We start from the raw sequence: 18,026 nt of genomic DNA, 5'->3' as shown, positions 1-18,026 counted from the left end.
TACTATTCTATAGGAAAGTGGTTTGGTTTTTTGTTTGTTTGCTTGTTTGTTTGTTTGTTTGTTTTCTGTTTTGATGTTTCGAGACAGGGCTTCTCTGTTTTAGCTCTGGCTGCCTGGTACTTGCTTTATAGACCAAGGTGGCCTCTAACTCAAAGAGATCCATCCACTTGTCTCTGCTTCCCAAGTGCTGGGATTAAATGTGGGCACCACCACTGCCTGACTTTTTTTTTTAACAAATATTTTATTATTTTGCTTGGGGGGGGGATGTCTGCATGTATGTCTGTATATTATGTTTGTGTATCCAAAAGACAGCACCAGATCGCCTGGAACTGGAGTTACATATGGTCGTGAGACACCATGTGGGTGTTGCAGGTTGAACTGGGGTCCTCTAGAAGAGTAACCACCACTCCTAACCACTGAGCTGCAACTTCAGCCCCCTGTATGAGAGTTGTATTCTCTTTGTATCAACAAAAGCAAACCTATACACAGTGAGCCACCTACTACAGATGAATAAATTGGCTCAAGTGTAGAGGCACACCTCTATAGTCCCAACACTCAGGAGGCAGAAGTAGGATTGCTACAAGTTTAAGGCTAGCCTAGGGCTACACAGTGTGGTCTAGGCCAACTAGGAATTTGCTTATGTCTAGATTGGGCACTTGAATGATTGAATCCAGCCTTCCCCAATCCAATAGTATGTTTGTTCACGTGTGGAGGATGAGGTACATACACCTATGCCTGTACATGCTGAGCTCTGTCAGAGCACAGCAGGTGTCCTACCTACTCCGTCACTGTACCATATGCCCTCAAGACAGGGTCTCCCATAGAATCTGGAGCTAGACTAGCAGCCAGCCTGTCCCAGTGACCTTCCTGTCTCTGTCCTATCAGATTGTTTTGTCTGATAGCTACACCTGCTTTTGTCATTTTACTTTTTCCAAAAATCCAGCATAGCATCTGCTTTCTGACCTATTATTTCACATTCATGACTTCCATGGAATACTATTTCTGCCTAAGTGCAGGTAAAGTAAAATATGAATTGTACTATTTTCAACATTAAATTTTACTACTCCCTAACTAAAACATCTCTTCTTGTGCATTTTAAAAATATCTTCTGCATAGGTTTCATAACGGTAAGGCACTAATGAACTGTCGGAGGAATCTGAAGGTGTCTGAGCTCATGTTGTTTATCATTTGAAAAGATGTTGTTTTAAGTACATTTTGACCCTGCAAAAGCGCAGAATGTATGTATAGAGTGATGTGGGAAACTCTGTGTTCTCAGACCTGCCATTAATTAGCACCCTTTTTTAGGACAAATTGCTTGACCTTGCTATAATTTACTCTGTATTTGTACTAAACGCATACGTAATTCATGTACAGGGCTTGGGGCTGACGTACATGGTAATACATAAACATTAAGTTCCATGTCCCTCTTAACACATGATGATTTTCCTCTAGAGTCTAATGGGTGCTGCGATGGTAGGAGCAACTGCATGCCAGAAGTTTGAATGCTCTGCCCTGGGTGGCGATAGAAGAAATGACAACCAGTTTTGAGTCTGCTATGCAGCCCCCAGAGTTTAGTATGAGTAGAGTAGCTATTGATGACACTTAATTACTTATATGTTATTGATGTTTATTGAGCCAAACTTTGGAGACCCAGCTCTGAAAGGAATTTTTTACTTACAACCAAGTGAAAATTCATTTTACATGGCCAGGAAAATGGAAATCAATTTGAGCTTCAGAAAATCACTAGTATTTTAAAGTGAATTGTTTTGGTTATTTACTTTTGTACCATCCCCAAAATTACTTGTTCAGGTGGTAACTTTGTGAACTCTCCAGGCCCTTGTCTCATTCTTTCTGACACCTATGACCATATCGCTGCTTGTTAAAGCTCACTGTGCAGGCCGTAGGTATAGAAAGACATAAGATGAACCCATAGTGCACGGTGCTCTTAGCATATATCAAGAAGATGGGGGAAATTGTCCGTGACCTAGAATTGGCAAGATTTTTCTGGTCAGCTGAGAAGCCCACCCTAGCCACTGTTTCTGCTTCCATGGAATGTGGTGACTAAAGATTTCTAATTCCACAATGATGACATGGTAATAGTTAATGGTTAATGATACCTCGAAGGCTCTTTTTTTGAGTATTTTAAAGTTTGATGGTAACCCCATTGAATTAAGGAGGGTTTGTCAGCCCCATACACATGATTTTTAAAAAATTAAAAGTCAGCCAAATTGTAAAAAAAGAAAGAAATCAGCATTCTCTCTACTTATACTTTAGCCATTACTGTTTCATTTTTCCAGGCAGATCTGTCAACTTTTAGCTCTCATTTGGTTTACTCTCATCCCAGCATTCTGGAAACTAAGGTGGGAAGATTGAAGTTTATGGCATCCTGGACTATATAAGTGCCAAGCCAGCCAGGGCTATGTTTGGAACTCCCTTCCAGATATTTAGGCATGATCCATGCACCCAGCCTAACTTGATCTGGAACTCCATCAAAGTCTCCCAGGGTCATAGATGTGGCTCCTTCATCCCATTCTCTTTCCTTTAGTTCATTCGGCATCTGATTTGTTGTAGTTCATGGGAGACCAGCCAAAGGCAATGAGATTTCAAATGCAGCCATAATGATTTCAATGCAACTTTGAATTTCCCAGTTGGAATGTAAATTCCTGATTCTAGTAGCCTCCTGGGGTGCAGTCCAAGTACAGCACTGTTTTCCTAAAGAATATTCTCCACATTTGGGGAGTAGTTTGGAAAACAAAGCAGTCTCTTACTGACAGGGTCCTAATGTGGTTCCAGGAGTGAGCTGGTGTTATCGCCCTCAGATGGTACACTCCACGCGTGCTATGGTTATTGTTGAGTGTGAAACCTAGCCCTGTGGACTTGTTCCAGCGTACTTGAGTAATTTTGTGCGTTCAATTAAAACCCCAAAGAGAAATGACTAATGTGCTCTCTGATGGCAAAGTCTTTCTTTTCTCACATTTCCGTTGGTTTGCGTAGGGGAAGAAAGGCTTGACTTCCTCCCTGAGCTGTTTTACTTTGTGCCTCACATGCCCTGCCCCTCATTTGCTTTGCTTTGGATCACTGTGGTTGAATACTGTTTTTTCACAGATGACTGTTTATTTGACTCACCCTTTCCTTCCTCAGTTCTATGTTAGGAGATTCTCCCTGAGGTCTGACCCTTTGCGTAGGCCACTGCACGTGGCTGCATTTTCTAGATTTAACCTCAGTTTAAAGCATGGGTCAAGACCTTTAGCTCTCCACTCTTTAGCTCTCTAACATGGCTGTATTCCATACCTTTGTCACGTGTGGATGATGCACAGTGTCCATGATCAGTTCTAGACCTGATAATAGGCTTAGATAAAACTCATGGGTGAGCAGTGTCAGTTCATTCTGGGTTGCTGCCACAAACTTCCCATGGATGCTTTCTTGCCTTTCGCTAGTCTGTAACTTGTTACTTCCTTGTCTTCTCCTAATAGGCTGACATCTAGAACTTGACTGTTGCTGATGCCTTTTTAGACGTCCTCCTGTTGTCTGCTTGTGGACCTGAATTCTCCTCCCATACCCAGTCCTTCAGCAGCCATGCCTCTGGTCTCTAATATGTCTCTACCAGGTCATCTGGAAGAGACTTTTAAAAGAACAAATACTTAGTATAATGTAATCAGGGCTCAGCAATGAAAGTCAAGGAAAACAGTGATAATCTACAAGTCTCCTTCCCACTTGGGACCCTGGAGCTGACTAAGGCTTATTTGCCACCACCACACACACACCCGGTCCCCCCCCCCCGACAGAACCCTTGTTGTAGACTATGTGACAAAACCACCCTCTTGGGTCTGAGTGTCTTCTTTAGAGCTAATCTAGCCCAGTTCACATCCTTACATTGAGACCCACGGTCCCACAGTTCGTAGACTGCAGTTCAAGAGGAGAACCCTGGTGTCTGTGGCTTGTTTCTCTAAAGCCCTGTCTTCTCTGGAAGTCAGATTATCATTCACAAACTGCTTAACCTTTTCTTTTCCTTGGCTCTTTTTCCTAATACAATGTACTTTTTACCTTTGGAGCTGTGTTTTCCCCCTTTACTACAAGTTCTAGTTGTTGCTTGTTTTGTTTTGTGTTTTGGTTGTTTTGATGTTTTGTTTTGTTTGGGCAAATAGAAGTAGAAAGGGACACTAGTGTACTTTGGGATGTCCTGGTTATAAAGCAGTGATAACGCTGGAGAGGGAGGCAGAACTCCCTCTAGCTAGAGTGGCAGCTAAGGGAGGGACCTGGATAGGAAACCAGCAAAGCTGAAGCCTATGGAAATGCAACAGAGACATTATTTAATGTTTGTTGTAAATTCACATTTGGCTTCTTTCAACTTTTCTGAGGCTTTGAGTTTTAAGGATATATAGTCCTTAAACTTCTTTGAAGTATTTCTAACCAAATTGCAGTGTTATTTTTAGTTAGAGCTTCTACTTTTAAAAGTTTACATATGTACTTCCATTGGCTTATGCTAAGCTAAGAAGCAAGGTATGAGTAGTCTGAGCCTGAGTACCTGCTAACAAAAACCATTCCATCCTTGAACCTGGGACTAAATCTAAAATTGTAAGGTTTTTTCCTGATTGGGAATTCTGTACTTGAAGTAGTGCTTAGAAGCATTGCTTAACAGGTGTTTTGGGGGTAGTGTTAAATCAGTGACTGCTGCCTTAAGCCTGTCCCCACACAGTCATTTTTGTTGCAATATTGAGATATTGATCAAGAGCAAAGAAAAGTCCATACCCTATTTTGGTAGAATTGGAGTGATTTTCCCACATGTTTGGAGTGTGAATCAACCTCTTCATTTCAGATATATATCACCATGACTTACAGAGCAAAACATATTAATGATTAGAAGTCCTCCCTTAACAAGGCCACATCTAAAATCACTAAAGAGCTAAATTAAAATTTACAATTAGACTCATAGGAGTATTTCTATCAGAGAGTATGTTTCTCACACCTGAAGCTATTCTTACTGGATTTTCCTCTTGATACTTCTTTTTATACTATACATATAGGTGTTTGGTTGGTTGATTGCTTTTTCAATACAGGGTTTCTCTGTGTAGCCATGGCTGTTCTGGAACTCACTCTGTAGATCAGCCTGATCTCAAAAGTGCATCTGCCTCTGCTTCCCAAATGCTAGGGCTAAAGGTGTGTGCCACCATTGTCTGACTGTTATATGTATAGCTTAACAAAGTCAGTGCCTACCCTCAGTTCCATCATCCAATTTATACTCTTTGTTTGGTTTTCTTGGGCTTTGTCATGTTAAATCTTGATTCCCTAACCTAGTCTTGACTTTTCTTTGACACAAATGATTTCTATGTCTACCTTTATGAGATTGAATGGCCATTAAAATTGATTTTTCCTGTCCAAAAACTTAGACCAGCCACTGTCATTTAAAAAAAGAGCTCCAATCATAAAACCTGGTTGCTTTTCTTTTTTAAATCTATTTATTTGTATGTGCATTCTACCTGCACATATGTCTTGTATCACATGTGTGCCTAGGGCTTACCAAAGACAGTATGGAATTCCCTGGGATTGTAGTTACTGAGGGTATCCGCCACGTGAGTCCTCAAGAAGACCAGCCATTGAGCTTAAATGCTGATCCATCTCTCTGGTCCCATATTGTAGTTACTTTTTAATGTTTACTACACTAGTAACTACACGTTCCTTTTTTTATTTCAAAATAAGGAGATGTGAGGGAGGAATGTCTGAGGAAATAAGTCTGTCAGACACCAGAGAAGAAAGCTTTAATGGCTTGTACCTTCTCTACCCTCAGTGCGAGTCACCAACAATTTAGTCATGTGCTATTAAGTGATTTATTGGTTTTGCGATTATGGTGCCAAAGCCCAGTCTCCCCACGAACTGCGCTTCATTCAGCTATCTCATTTCACTTTCTCCTAGAATTCCGTTTCATTTGCATGCAGATTCCACCAGTGTTTGCCCTATCCTTACTGATAAGTCAGTACATGAGAAAGTTTAAGCCTCACAATTTTCTTTTCTGCTCAGTCCATCCTGGTACTTAAAAGTACACGTCCTGGATGTAAATGTGAATTTAAGAAGGACAGATTTAATCTCCCATGTCTTCAAACAACTACTGTTAGCACCCTGCCTAACTGTACTGGCCCAAAAAATCTCAGAAGGGTGACCTGATCACACCCAGAATTTGTGATCTCTGCGGATACAGGTGGAAGGTTTGCATACATTAAGACCTCCACCCCATCCCAGCCTGCCGGGCCCATAGATAGTTAAAAGGGAAAGAGGGAGCTGGGGATGTAGATCACTGGTGAGATGCTTGCTGGTCATATGAGATACCCTGGGTATATTACTTCACGTCGTAAAAGAGGCATGAGAGGATATATATGAACTCTGTGAACATTTAAAGAGAATATAAATAAGTCGTAAACAAATTCTGAGAATGTTTTTCCTCTCTCTCTCTCTCTCTCTCTCTCTCTCTCTCTCTCTCTCTGTGTGTGTGTGTGTGTGTGTGTGTGTGTCTGTGTGCGCACGCGCATGTGTGTGTGTGTGTGTGTGTCTGTGTCTGTGTGCGCACGCGCATGTGTGTGTGTGTGTGTGTGTGTGTGTGTGTGTGTGTGTGTGTGTCAATATTTTGAAAACTCTTTACTGTAAATTCCCCAATCAGGTAGGTCAGGCATGTAGAAACATGTCTTTTCCAGAATGATGCTGATGCCTTGTGTTTAACTCTGTGTTTATCCTGTTTCAGCCATATTTTCAGAAGATAAAAACACCACAGAGCCTGCATATAAGGTTAAAAATGCCCTATCCATTCCCAACACTCCAGAGCCAACAGCAATGCAAGAGCCTTTAGTGGGCAGCCAAAAGAGAAAAGCAAGGAAAACCAAGATCACACATCTTGTCAGGACTGCAGATGGCCGAGTGTCACCAGCAGGAGGTACTCTGGGTAAGAAGTGAGATCTTCATTTAAGGTTTTGAGAGCCAGCAGGTGTCCACCTTGGCCACATTGGCCAGCAAGTGACGATAAGCCAAGTGTGGCTTCTCAGTGAAAATCTGGTGTATTCTGCGACTTTCTCCTCTGCACATGCTGTATTCTGTGTTCTAAAGCCATAGCTGTTTCTCCAAGCCTGTGTCTGACTCTTGAGAAAGCAAAGGTAATCTTTAGGATTGCTGGCTGCTTTCCTTCAGCATGCCCCAAGACAGTCTTACTAAGTAAATTACAGAAGAGCCTAGACTGTCAATGCTCCTAGATGGGTCTGTGTGACATGGTGCTCTATTCATGTCACTACAATCTGGATTATTAGATATTCAAAGCAATGAATTAGGGAACCTGAAAATAAATTTCTGAAAGGCTCCAAGTTAAAGGGTAAGACAATGACTGAACATCTTAAAAATCTTGGCGTGTGGTGCTAGCTAGGCATAGTGATCTTAGTTGTTGCTGGTCTGCCATTCCATTTGATCTGACTTGGGTTAGGACCAGTGTTTGCAGAGATAAATTGCTTGCTGAGTTGGAAGTAGAGGACAATTTATTAATTTTGCCCTTTTCTTGTGCTTTGTGACTTTAAATGATTGTTGGAACCACAAGGCAGCCGAGACTCCTAGTCTTAGTTTCCTGTCAGAGGTGAAACTTTGAAGAGGTGGAATTCTGTGTCTGAGTGAGGGCGGGGAGGGCAGGGAGGGCGGGGTGATCAGGGTGAAGACCAGCATCTCTAAGTTGGTCCTACTAGTCCTTCCTCCCTTCACTTCCTAATCTACGTTCTGACCTGTGACCTTTATATTTCTTTATCCTTATTTCACCTATGTTTGTTGTATAAAATAGTAGGTTCCATAATGGCATTTTTATTCATCTATATGTAATGTATGATTGATAATATTTAGCTCCCATTACTCTATCTTCTCCCCTCACTGCTCCCCTTTTTGTGTGTAACTTTTACTTTATAGATATTTACATCCTTGTTCATTTGTGTTCTCGTTCATTCTCATTTGTAGGAAAAAGAAATTTTAGAAAATAACTCCCTTTTTGCATAGGAAAGCACCATGCCACTTTTAATTATAACAGTCATATCTTTTTATCAGTTGTTTTCTATATTTAAGTATTCTAAAAGTTCTGTCTCTCCTACAGTGTTTGCATAATGAAGAAAGTTCTCCGTCTTTCCGTAGGTACTAGAAAGCCCTTTGTCTTCATTCCTTTAGGTCTTTGGAACAAAATTACAACATAGGGCTCAGCAGAACTGATTATCTGTTGTTTAGTCCGGTTTGCCTGTGAGAATTGCGTCAGGCCCAAAGCCTAGTGACAGCGTATGGGATGGCTTCTTGAGAAGTGCATACCCATCACAGAATGTCTCGTGCGTTTTATTTTGGTCACAACCCACTTTCTTCTTCTCACCCAACAGTGAACCATTCTTTGACTGTGAATAAAACACACCTTCTCTCCAGTTAAGTTTAGGGCACAGTCCACAGTTGAACTTAATGAAAGTGCTTTGTTACCTTGGAGAAAAAGACTCTATGCGCTTCGCTACTTGAAGGCGGCATACGTGGGCAGGAAAGACACTGCCTGTCACAATACTTCCTCAGTGTCCTCTGAATGATCCTCCCGTGACATATTTCTCTTTTGCTTCAGATGACAAACCAAAGGAGCAATTGCAGAGGAGTCTCCCAAAAGTAGCCGAGACATACTGCAGTGGGGATTGCTCTCACACTGCAGCTGAGGAGCCACGGAGCGCTACTCCAGAGATGCCTGCTGTGTCTGCATTCTTCAGCCTCGCTGCACTGGCTGAGGTTGCCGCCATGGAGAATGTGCACAGGTGAGCGATCAAACGTGAGAGGAGGAAGCACTGTGGAAACCAACAGACCATTTCAGAAATGACTGGGCACTGTGCACAGTGTTCCGGGCTTCCTACTGAGTTCAAGGGCACAGTTATTTATGAGTGGTTGCAAAATGTATATATGAATTAGCAGTGTGGGAAATATTAGCAAACATGGCAACTAAGTATTTTATCTGAATATTATAATATTCTATGGCTAAACTTTATTTCCACGAAATCCCTGTGAGTAGAGAAGCAGTATTAGCTAAACATCCTAGAGTCAGATCTTGAGGCAGAGGTGTTGAGGGGAGAACAACACAGTCTCCTCAGCATGGTGATTGCCCTCTTTCATCCCCAGCACTGGTTGTGTATAAGTTGGGAGTGGCTGAATTTGTTAGCTTTCTGTTGTGATAAAACTCCATGACTAAAGCAACTTCTAAAAGAAAGGGCTTAAGGGCCTACAGTTCCAGAGGGGTAAGAGTCCGTCATGAAGGGCAGCAAGCAGCACACATGGTGGCAGGAGCAGTTAGCTGAGCGCTGCATCTCAACCACAAGTACAAAGCACAGGCAGGAAATAGGAAATGAGGAAAGACTAAACAGTCAAAATACCCTCCCCCATCACATACTTCTTCCGGCAAGGTCTCCCAAAGACTGACTCTATGACCACCCCTCCCCAAACAGCACCACTCAGTGGAAACGGAGCACTCAAATATCTGAGCCAGGGGGAGCATTTTTCACTTAAAACACCACAGTGCCGCTCTTGTCATGGAGATGTTATGTGGATGACTGACAGCTCAGTGCTAAGGATGGTGCGGGTAGCCATGACAATACCCCACCAAAACACTGTGTGTTCAAGATAAGGTCCATCTTGACATCTGACTCATGGCACACAGAAACCCATTTTTTTTTTTCTTCAACTCTACGATCTGCCCCTCAGTTTTCTCACCTTACATTGAACATGACGATATCCCCAAAGAATCAAAAGTTGTAAGGATCTGACCAGAGCAGTTGGGAGAACTCTCTGACCTCAATGAAGTTCCCATAGAAAGCACATTAGGTTCCAAGTTTATAACTGGATCTTCTGTTATTCACTGGGTCCTTTGGGAATGAAAGAAGGGCTTCTCGTGCACCCAGGTGTTTTACTCTCTCATTCAAAGTGGCTAACCCATTGAAGAGTGACTTTATTTAGTAGGCTTTCTGTTGAGTACAAAAGCTTTAAAGCTCAGCACACTAGACAGATCTATAGTGTGCTAGAGCCTCATGCCCCTCTTAACTCCAGGTAAACTTGAAGACCTGGCTAGCAGCTCTATTTCCTCCTGGCCCTTGAGCTATCAATTCTAGAGCCCCTCACAGCAGCCTCCAGATATCTCCTGGAAGTCCTTCCTTTTCACTGATGCACTGAGACTTCCCACTGCTGACAGACAATCCTAGAATCCACTGAATCTGAGAGAAATGATGCATCTCCACTTGCACACACAGACAGAAGCATACAGGGCTCGGAAAAGGTACACAGTCTCCTCAGTGCTACAGCATTCTCTTCTACACACAACTACGGTTGCGTCATTGTCCTGTCAGCTAGCTTTACATGACCTCTTGCTCACAGCAGCAGAAACCCCAAGCAAGCCTTTCCACTCTGAGCAAACCTACCCCGCGCCCTCCACAGCCCTGCTGTGCACTCAGAAATATCGGCCCCATCCCACCTAGGACATATTGGCCTTTGTTGTTATTCTAGCCTTGTGTTCAGTTCCCTTCTCTCAAGCACCCTACTGCTGCTGCAGTTTGTGCATTCCTTTCTGAGACCGACTGCACATTAGGTTGTAATTATATCTGCTAATGTTTCATCTCCTCCTGATACATTTTGAAAGCAAAACACTGGTTTTATTTTTTATGTCTCAGCTTAGGTGGCTCTTGGTCTACCAGTAGGTGAATGGATGAGATAGTTCTTAATGTATGCCTGCCTAACTGTAGGCATAGAAAAATACTATGTGTAAGACTTTTTTATCACCTGCCATTAGAAAGAACAGCATCAATTACTAAAATTATACCACTAGCCTAACAAATGTTAGTGTTCTCTTTTCCTTGTTTTTTTTTTTTCCTTTCCTAGTACTTCATAAAATTCTTTCCTATCTTTAAATATAAGCAGACAATCATAAAGGTTACAAGCCAGCATCTTAAACCCACTTTTCTTGAGGAAAGGGCTGAACATATTGGACAGTTAGTATTCAACAGCTGCTGTGCATGAATGAACAAATTAATAGAATTTTGATCCTAGCATGTTTTCTTCTAAAACCCTTAATATCTTGTATACTCCAAGTGTTCTATATATCAGTATTATTTGTCCTTTTTGCACATGAAGAGAGATGTGGATGTAATTATAAAGCGCAGGTATTTGCTGCATTTTAAAATCACCCTTTCATTCTGTATATTCTGAAGAACATTATTGGAAGGTGAAGCCTGTAGAAACAGCTGTTGTCAGCGCTGTGCTGTGCACCGCAGGCCATGGCAAAGGCAGCCTGAGTGTGCTTGTCTAGCGCAGCAGGCTCGCTGGTTCACCCCTGCCTTCTGAGGATGAGAAACCTGGCAAAAGTTTTAAACAGAGCTCTCACAACCATGAGTGTATTTTTTACTACCAAACATACAAAATAGTGAAAAATCAGCTGTGTTTTGGCACAAATTCCGTTCAAATGATAGAAGTCTCTGTTAATTCTCCAGTTCTGTCAGGAATTTTTCTTTTGTGTGTACTGACTTGGGCTCACGTATCAGGCTGGATGTAGTTTTTGCCATTTAAAATTCAGTGTCAGTACTTAATTCCATCACTGAAAGTCTTTCCGTGTACCTGTGAGATGTTATATGGGAGGTTGGCACTGCCTCTTCGCTTGTTTATTTTCTTCTTTTTGTTGTTCTGTTTGCATCTCTTCAGGAGAACTAAAGTTTAATAAAATATTTTTTAAAAGAAAAAAAGAAAAAAAATGAGCCTGGGTATTTCCAGTAAAAATAAAGAGAGTCTCCTCTTTGGGCACATTGAACACAGAAAAGTGTTGTTTAAAACATCCATGCATTAAGAGGAAGATGTCACCATAGAACACCATCAGAACATCCTGTCTGAAGTGGTTGCTTAGATCTGTGGGTAATTCAGGTTTTTATCTCTATAGAGTGGAAGGCCTTAGCTTTGCATGCTGACAAGAAAATACATTGTTACAGTTTAGGGAGAGGGAGGAAACATGACTGTTCAGAAAAGAAATAAAACAAAAAGGAAAGAACAAACAAATTCCTAGGACAAAGCCATCTTTAATTAAATGACTAAGTAGCAGTTAATTATTATTGAGTGAGACAATAGAAAGTTCTTATCACTTGTCTTTGCATAGATTATATGCCCTCAGTAAGTGACGTTTTTCCCTTTTTTTTTTTTTCTTTAACAGAGGTCAGAGATCAACTCCGCTCACCCATGATGGACAGCCAAAAGAAATGCCGCAGGCTCCTGTACTCATTTCTTGCGCTGACCAGTGACGCGCCCTTTAATTGTAAAACGTTGTGCTTTACCTTCTACCCTAGCCTTGTCTTTACAGGGATGCTAGCGAGTCCATGTGGTGGGAAGTACAGACTGCAGACAAATGCTTGTTGCCCCACACAGCCCAGATTCACTTGAAGCCGGACTTACCATTCTGGGCCCCTTTGTTGTTTCAGAAGCCACAGTTTTGAGGGCAGTGTTACTGTGTGATACTGAGCAAAAGCGAAGTGCCCTGGACCTATGCTTTGCATGGAAGGAAGGCTTTTGATGGTGACCGGTGGTGACTTGGTAAAAGGCTGCCTTCGCTCGTCCAGCATCCCTTTTACCAACCAGAGAGTGTGAAACTAGTTTCATATATTACCTAGTTATTCTTTCAAAACAAAACAGACAAAAAAGGAAAAAAAAAAAAAACCCTGACGCACTGCACTAGTTATTATTAGATATTCTTAGTCTTTTGTACATGAAGATTTAAGTTCTAAGATGGTTTATATAATAGGTTATACCTACATTTATATTGTAGAATAAATATTAAAAAGCCTGTACCAGAGACTCCCAAGCAGCATGGGCAGGCAGACGTACCATTGTTAGCGGTGTATGCTCGGCCTTGTGGTCCATATATTCTGCACTTTTATATTTGCCACCAGAGTGGTAGTGGTAGTTTGCTGGCAGAGAGAGAGAGAGAGAGAGAGAGAGAGAGAGAGAGAGAGAGAGAGAGGAGATTGAGAAAGAGAATATTACAATTCTTACAATCTGAATTCTTTTCTTAGCCTTGAGTGACCAAGAAGAATTTGCTTGGGGCAAATTGTGGCAAATATTTTCCCAGAAAGGGGAAGCATCCTACAGATTACAGATTACTGATGTTTTCATGCCTTGAGGATTCTTTTATTTTTACACAGAGGTCTAAGTGACCAATGGAGCGTTCATACAAACAAACAACAAAAAAAAAAAAGACAAAACTATTATTCAGAAGTGACCTTAGTATTACTTCATTATTCTAAACACATTGAAGATGCTCACTTCATAATGGACTTGGAGCTTCAGACCTTTTACATCCAAGACAGACAGACTGGACGGGTTGCGATTGCTATGCACAGCCTAACGGGCACTGCAGATTTTAGAAGCCATTTGGAGTTTGTATTGTTGAGGAGGTATTGAGCAAACGAGGAGGAGGTGTGTCTGACGTGCGCCTCTCAGTCAGATCCACCTACGAGTTTCTGTTTCCTTCTTTATGTTTTGTTGCTTTTTAAGCATAAAACCAACCATATGCCAGTGCCAAGTGGATTAACTGGCTTACAACATTCAACATATTGACTTAACCACCTGACGTTCACAGTGTCTTGTTTCCTAGCAACAGATGCAAAGTGAAACATCAAAATTAATCTGAGGCTACAGATTTTACAGGGTATTTGTTCCATAGCACAAAGTATTTCCCACTCTTGCATCACAGCACAAACTACCAAATTTTAATTTTTCGATCCCAGCAATAATTTTTAATAGTTTTCAAACTGGTGGAGTTTTGATAGTGCTAGCTGGAGTTTGAAGCTTTTGAATTAGATCTCTAATGGTGACAGTTTACATGGTTTTATCTAGCTTTCTTATTTATACTTGACTGAATTGTTATGATGACTTTTTTTTCTAATTGTAATTTGACCTAATAGCCATATACAATGACTCTATTAATACTGTCTAGGTCTAGCTTCTCATGTTGTAGATATTACGTCAGTTCCGGTGCTGGAAAATATGTACAACAATACTAACAGGATTGAAAAAGATAGAGGTTTGTTTTGTTTGTTGTTGTTTTTCCAAAGCAGGTAGGGAGGGCAACAGAGTATTAGAATTGTGTCCTCAAATACTCATGTCATTATGGGTATGGAGGAAGCAAGACTTCGTAAAAGGTAAATCAGTAGGTATAGCTTAACCCCGCTCACATAGACGTAAATCAAGTGAACAGCCCCAGATTTTAACATACTATTTTTACTATGATAACAGTTTTAATAATATTTTCTAAATTTCAAAACAAAAAAGTGAATGTTTGGAAATTGCTGGGTCCTGATGTTGGTGGCTGTTGGAGTTTTGGACCACTTGCTAGCAGTGATTTAAATATGATAATTAGCTAAAAACCCAAAAAATCAATAACAAAAGTAGAAAACCAACAATTGCATTGGTGCAGAACATGCATCTTGACAATGGTACTAACTTGTTATTCTCTAGAACACCTTAGAATAGATCTATTTTTGCCAGAGCGCCCTCCTTCGGTCCTCCGAATACATTTCACTAGAGTCTCATAAGAGATTGCTGTATATTCCTGAAACTTTTTTTTTTAAAGAAGCAAACAAGACGACTTTTTTCTACGTGGTTAATATCTTACCTGGTCTGCTTTTCCTAAACCCCAGTGGCTTTTCCTTTAGGCAGGGTGGGAATGGGAGGGACTTACTGGATATGACTGTTTTCAGATACTTTAAAAACAAACCTTTTTGTAGAAATGCTTAATTTTTAAGCGGTTAGGCACTGAAAGTAGCAGAAATCCTGCAAAGCTTTATAGTTCTCCAAGTGAGGTCTTGATTTCAGTAGCTGTGCTTCTCATGCCCCGAATCTGCTGGAGAGGGGTGTTGGTATTTTCAGGTAACATTTGTTAGCACAAATCCTTCAGTCCATTATGTTGTACTCAGCTCTATTAGTGTTGTCACCCTTCGTTTCCCTCCTCTCCTTCTGGAAGCTGGTATTGCTGTATTACTCTGATTTGTACTTGTGATCTGCCAGCGAGCACCATCTATACTAACATTTGTCTCACAGTATCCTCAAGAAAACAAGTCGTTGCACCTTAGCTATAACTCAAGCAAACCAAAATACAATGTTCTCCTGCTCTGCTCTGTTCTAAATCATTGTAGCTTATCTTTCTGAAACCATTTTGCATCTAGTTGAAATTGTCAGTATTTATGCTTTTAACCCCAGTTTCTAGATTCCAACCTGTATATACAACTTTTGAAAGTTGTCCCTGCCCTTCTCTACAGTGCTAGAAGTGGAAGGTCCTGTCTCAGGTGCCAGCACAGTACTCCTCCAGCGTTCTCTAAGCTTTTATTTATTTTAGTTGTTCTGGTATTTCCGATGTAATTTTGAAATGTCTAGATTATATTATGGTAACTAAAACTGCAGCTCTTAAGCTGAGTGAAAGAAGAAAAAAAAAAAAATACTGTAAGACATCCCTGAAGTTTTGTTTGGGTACTGTAAATGAGATCAGGAAAAGGAAAATGTCCCACAGCCACATTGGAAACTACAAGTTCTTGTCCCTGGATTAGGTTAGTCTCAGATGATGAATCAAAACTCCTAATTCATTCAACCCCCTCTTGATTGATCTTGTCATTCTGGCAGCCTTTTCCCCACAAGCACCAGGAATTATTTAACTTTATCAGATGTTGCTCGGAAGCTGAAATAATTCCCATATTATCATTGTTGTCCTACTTCCGGCCTTCACAGTTACTAGAGAAAAATGATAGCAACACTATGAGTGGAAAGGAGAATCTGAACCCACCTGGGGGTTGGAGTCTCACGTGTGGAATCCCTATTGTTTTCTTACTAGTCAGATGCTTTGCTAAGTCATGAAAAATGTGTTTGCACTCTGCAGTCTTTGGCTCAGCGTATGAAGTGTTTGCACCAATGTAAACTCTCAAAGTATGAATTGCCATGGAACAGGCATTAGCTGAAAACTGAACGGCGTGTTTTCTTTATAGGGTGGGGTGGGGAATACTGCGTAGCTCTGTTCCCAGCTTGGCATTTGATACTAATGTGAAGCAGTGGGACCATGCTGCCTGTTAAACTACTGTATGCGTCGTCGTAAGTGTTCTGAAGACCAGCAGCTGGAGGTTGGAGGACAGCACCCATTCAACAGAGGAGAGGAAGAAAATCAGGGGAGGCCTGGAGTCACCGTTTGTCAAGGAAATGTTGGGGTGTACGTGATGCTGTTGAGATTCACCTTTGACTGCACTGCTCCACAGAGCCCTCAGATAAGGCCAATCCTCGTGGGCTACCTCGGCTTTCAAAGTTTCCTAAGTCTGTCTTTCGCCTCTACCTTCAGTGCCACAAGTTTTCACTGCAGTGTTTTGACTTCACAAAACCAGCTTCTCCAGAGAGAAAGACGCCTTGCTGCAATGGGCGGTAGAAGCAAGTGCTTATCACATCTGACCTGTAAAGTGTTTGCAGTGACTGCTAGGTGGAAATTGAGTTTAGATTCTCCCCACGCATCCTTGTTTTGCACTTTATGCAAAGTGTATTAATTGCTAATTAGATGTTGTTTCTGTTTATACAGGCATTCCCAAAGAGTTAGACTGGACTTGGTTTTATTTGAGTTTGGGGATTGTTAAGGAAGGTCTTACTTAGACTAACAACATGTGTATAGTGAAAACAGAAGCAACTGTGTAGTTCATGGAACCATGTATCTGGTGAAACGTCAGGGTTTGATGGACTACTTTGCTTGTGTTTGGAAGTGATAGCTGAGTTGGTTGTACTCCACGCTGAATGACTGTCCTTTTCTGTGGGGACATTATTACCTTCTTACATTTCAGAACGAAGAAGCAACAGAAGTAAATGACACCCATTTGACTTCTTTGTGTATCTGCACCTATTTGTGCTACCCTCTCCTTCAAATATAAATATATACATTTAAGGGGGAGGAAAAGTTTCCTCTTTTGACCAAATTTTATACGTGGTGGTGTGATTTTTACTGATAAATTTGCAAGAGGAACTTTGTACTTAAAAGTTCTGTGGCCACTGTTTTGTTTTGCTTTGTTCTTTTTTGTTTTGTTTTTTGTTTTTGTTTTGTTTTGTTTTTCTTTATTATTTTCTCTCTTGGCAGCCAGTGGTCAAACTGATCATGCCTTCAATTTTATTTTCATGCACAAAACTAGTTTTGTGAACATTACTACTACTTCCAAAGATTTTCTGATAACTTGGGCCAGAACTGGTGACTGAGTAACAAGGGTCTGATTGAATGCCTCCAAACCCACCCACAACACGAATCTTACCTCACAAGCTCTAACCTAAATCATAGAGACACTCATGTTCCATGCACGTCACTGACTTCTCTGTTGCTCGCCAGAAGGTGTTTGCTCTTGTCTCCTGACACCTCACGTTAGTGCCTGGGCTCTTGGGGCAGCAGAACCTAGAGTCAAGAAGGCTGGGGACCTTGAGCTTAGCAATTGTTCAATCACATTTTCATGTCATTAGCACTAAGCAAGCCTCTGGCTCTCAGGAATTTGTCAAAAGGCTGATGAAACCTCCTGAGGTTCCACACACCAGGTTATAAACTGGTTCTCATAGGTTTGAACTGCTTACATACATGTCATAAATTAACTGTAGCTTCATTTGACCGCAGGTCTTAAGTCTGTTAACAGTTTCAGCATGATCGATTCGCTCATTTCTATTTTTGTTTTATTTTGCTTTGGAAATTGGCTTGGTTCTCTTTAGAGTTGGTGTAAACATGCCATGTAATAAATGATTTCCAGTTAATGGTACAACAGAATTATTGCTTTCTTAGATGTATGTGTAGTAAAAGTCAATATATACATTTATATAATTTCTTCAAAATCTTATACCTAATTTGATATTTCTAAAAATTGCACATGTAAGTCATGTGTATAACATGCTAAAGTACTTTAACTGTGATCTTAAAACTGAATAAAAATATTTAATAAAAATTTGAAATATTTTAAAGATATTATTCAAATACATTTCTTTAT

General features: G+C 40.9%; 1 protein-coding gene across 1 annotated transcript in view; it reads left to right on the top strand.

Moving 5' to 3' along the window:
* The window catches only part of Bbx (BBX high mobility group box domain containing), a 239,573-nt gene extending 223,857 nt beyond the window's left edge, over positions 1 to 15,716 (top strand). The window contains exons 16-18 of the mRNA XM_051150036.1: positions 6,731 to 6,928; positions 8,603 to 8,786; positions 12,206 to 15,716. Coding sequence (XP_051005993.1) covers positions 6,731 to 6,928; positions 8,603 to 8,786; positions 12,206 to 12,293 — 470 coding nt within the window. The 3' untranslated portion in view covers positions 12,294 to 15,716. The remainder of the gene's footprint in view (positions 1 to 6,730; positions 6,929 to 8,602; positions 8,787 to 12,205) is intronic.
* The last annotated feature ends 2,310 nt before the right edge of the window (positions 15,717 to 18,026 follow it).

The sequence above is a fragment of the Acomys russatus genome, chromosome 8 (assembly GCF_903995435.1).
Source record: "Acomys russatus chromosome 8, mAcoRus1.1, whole genome shotgun sequence".
Taxonomy (NCBI): domain Eukaryota; kingdom Metazoa; phylum Chordata; class Mammalia; order Rodentia; family Muridae; genus Acomys; species Acomys russatus.
This window is presented reverse-complemented; position numbering and strand designations above follow the sequence as displayed.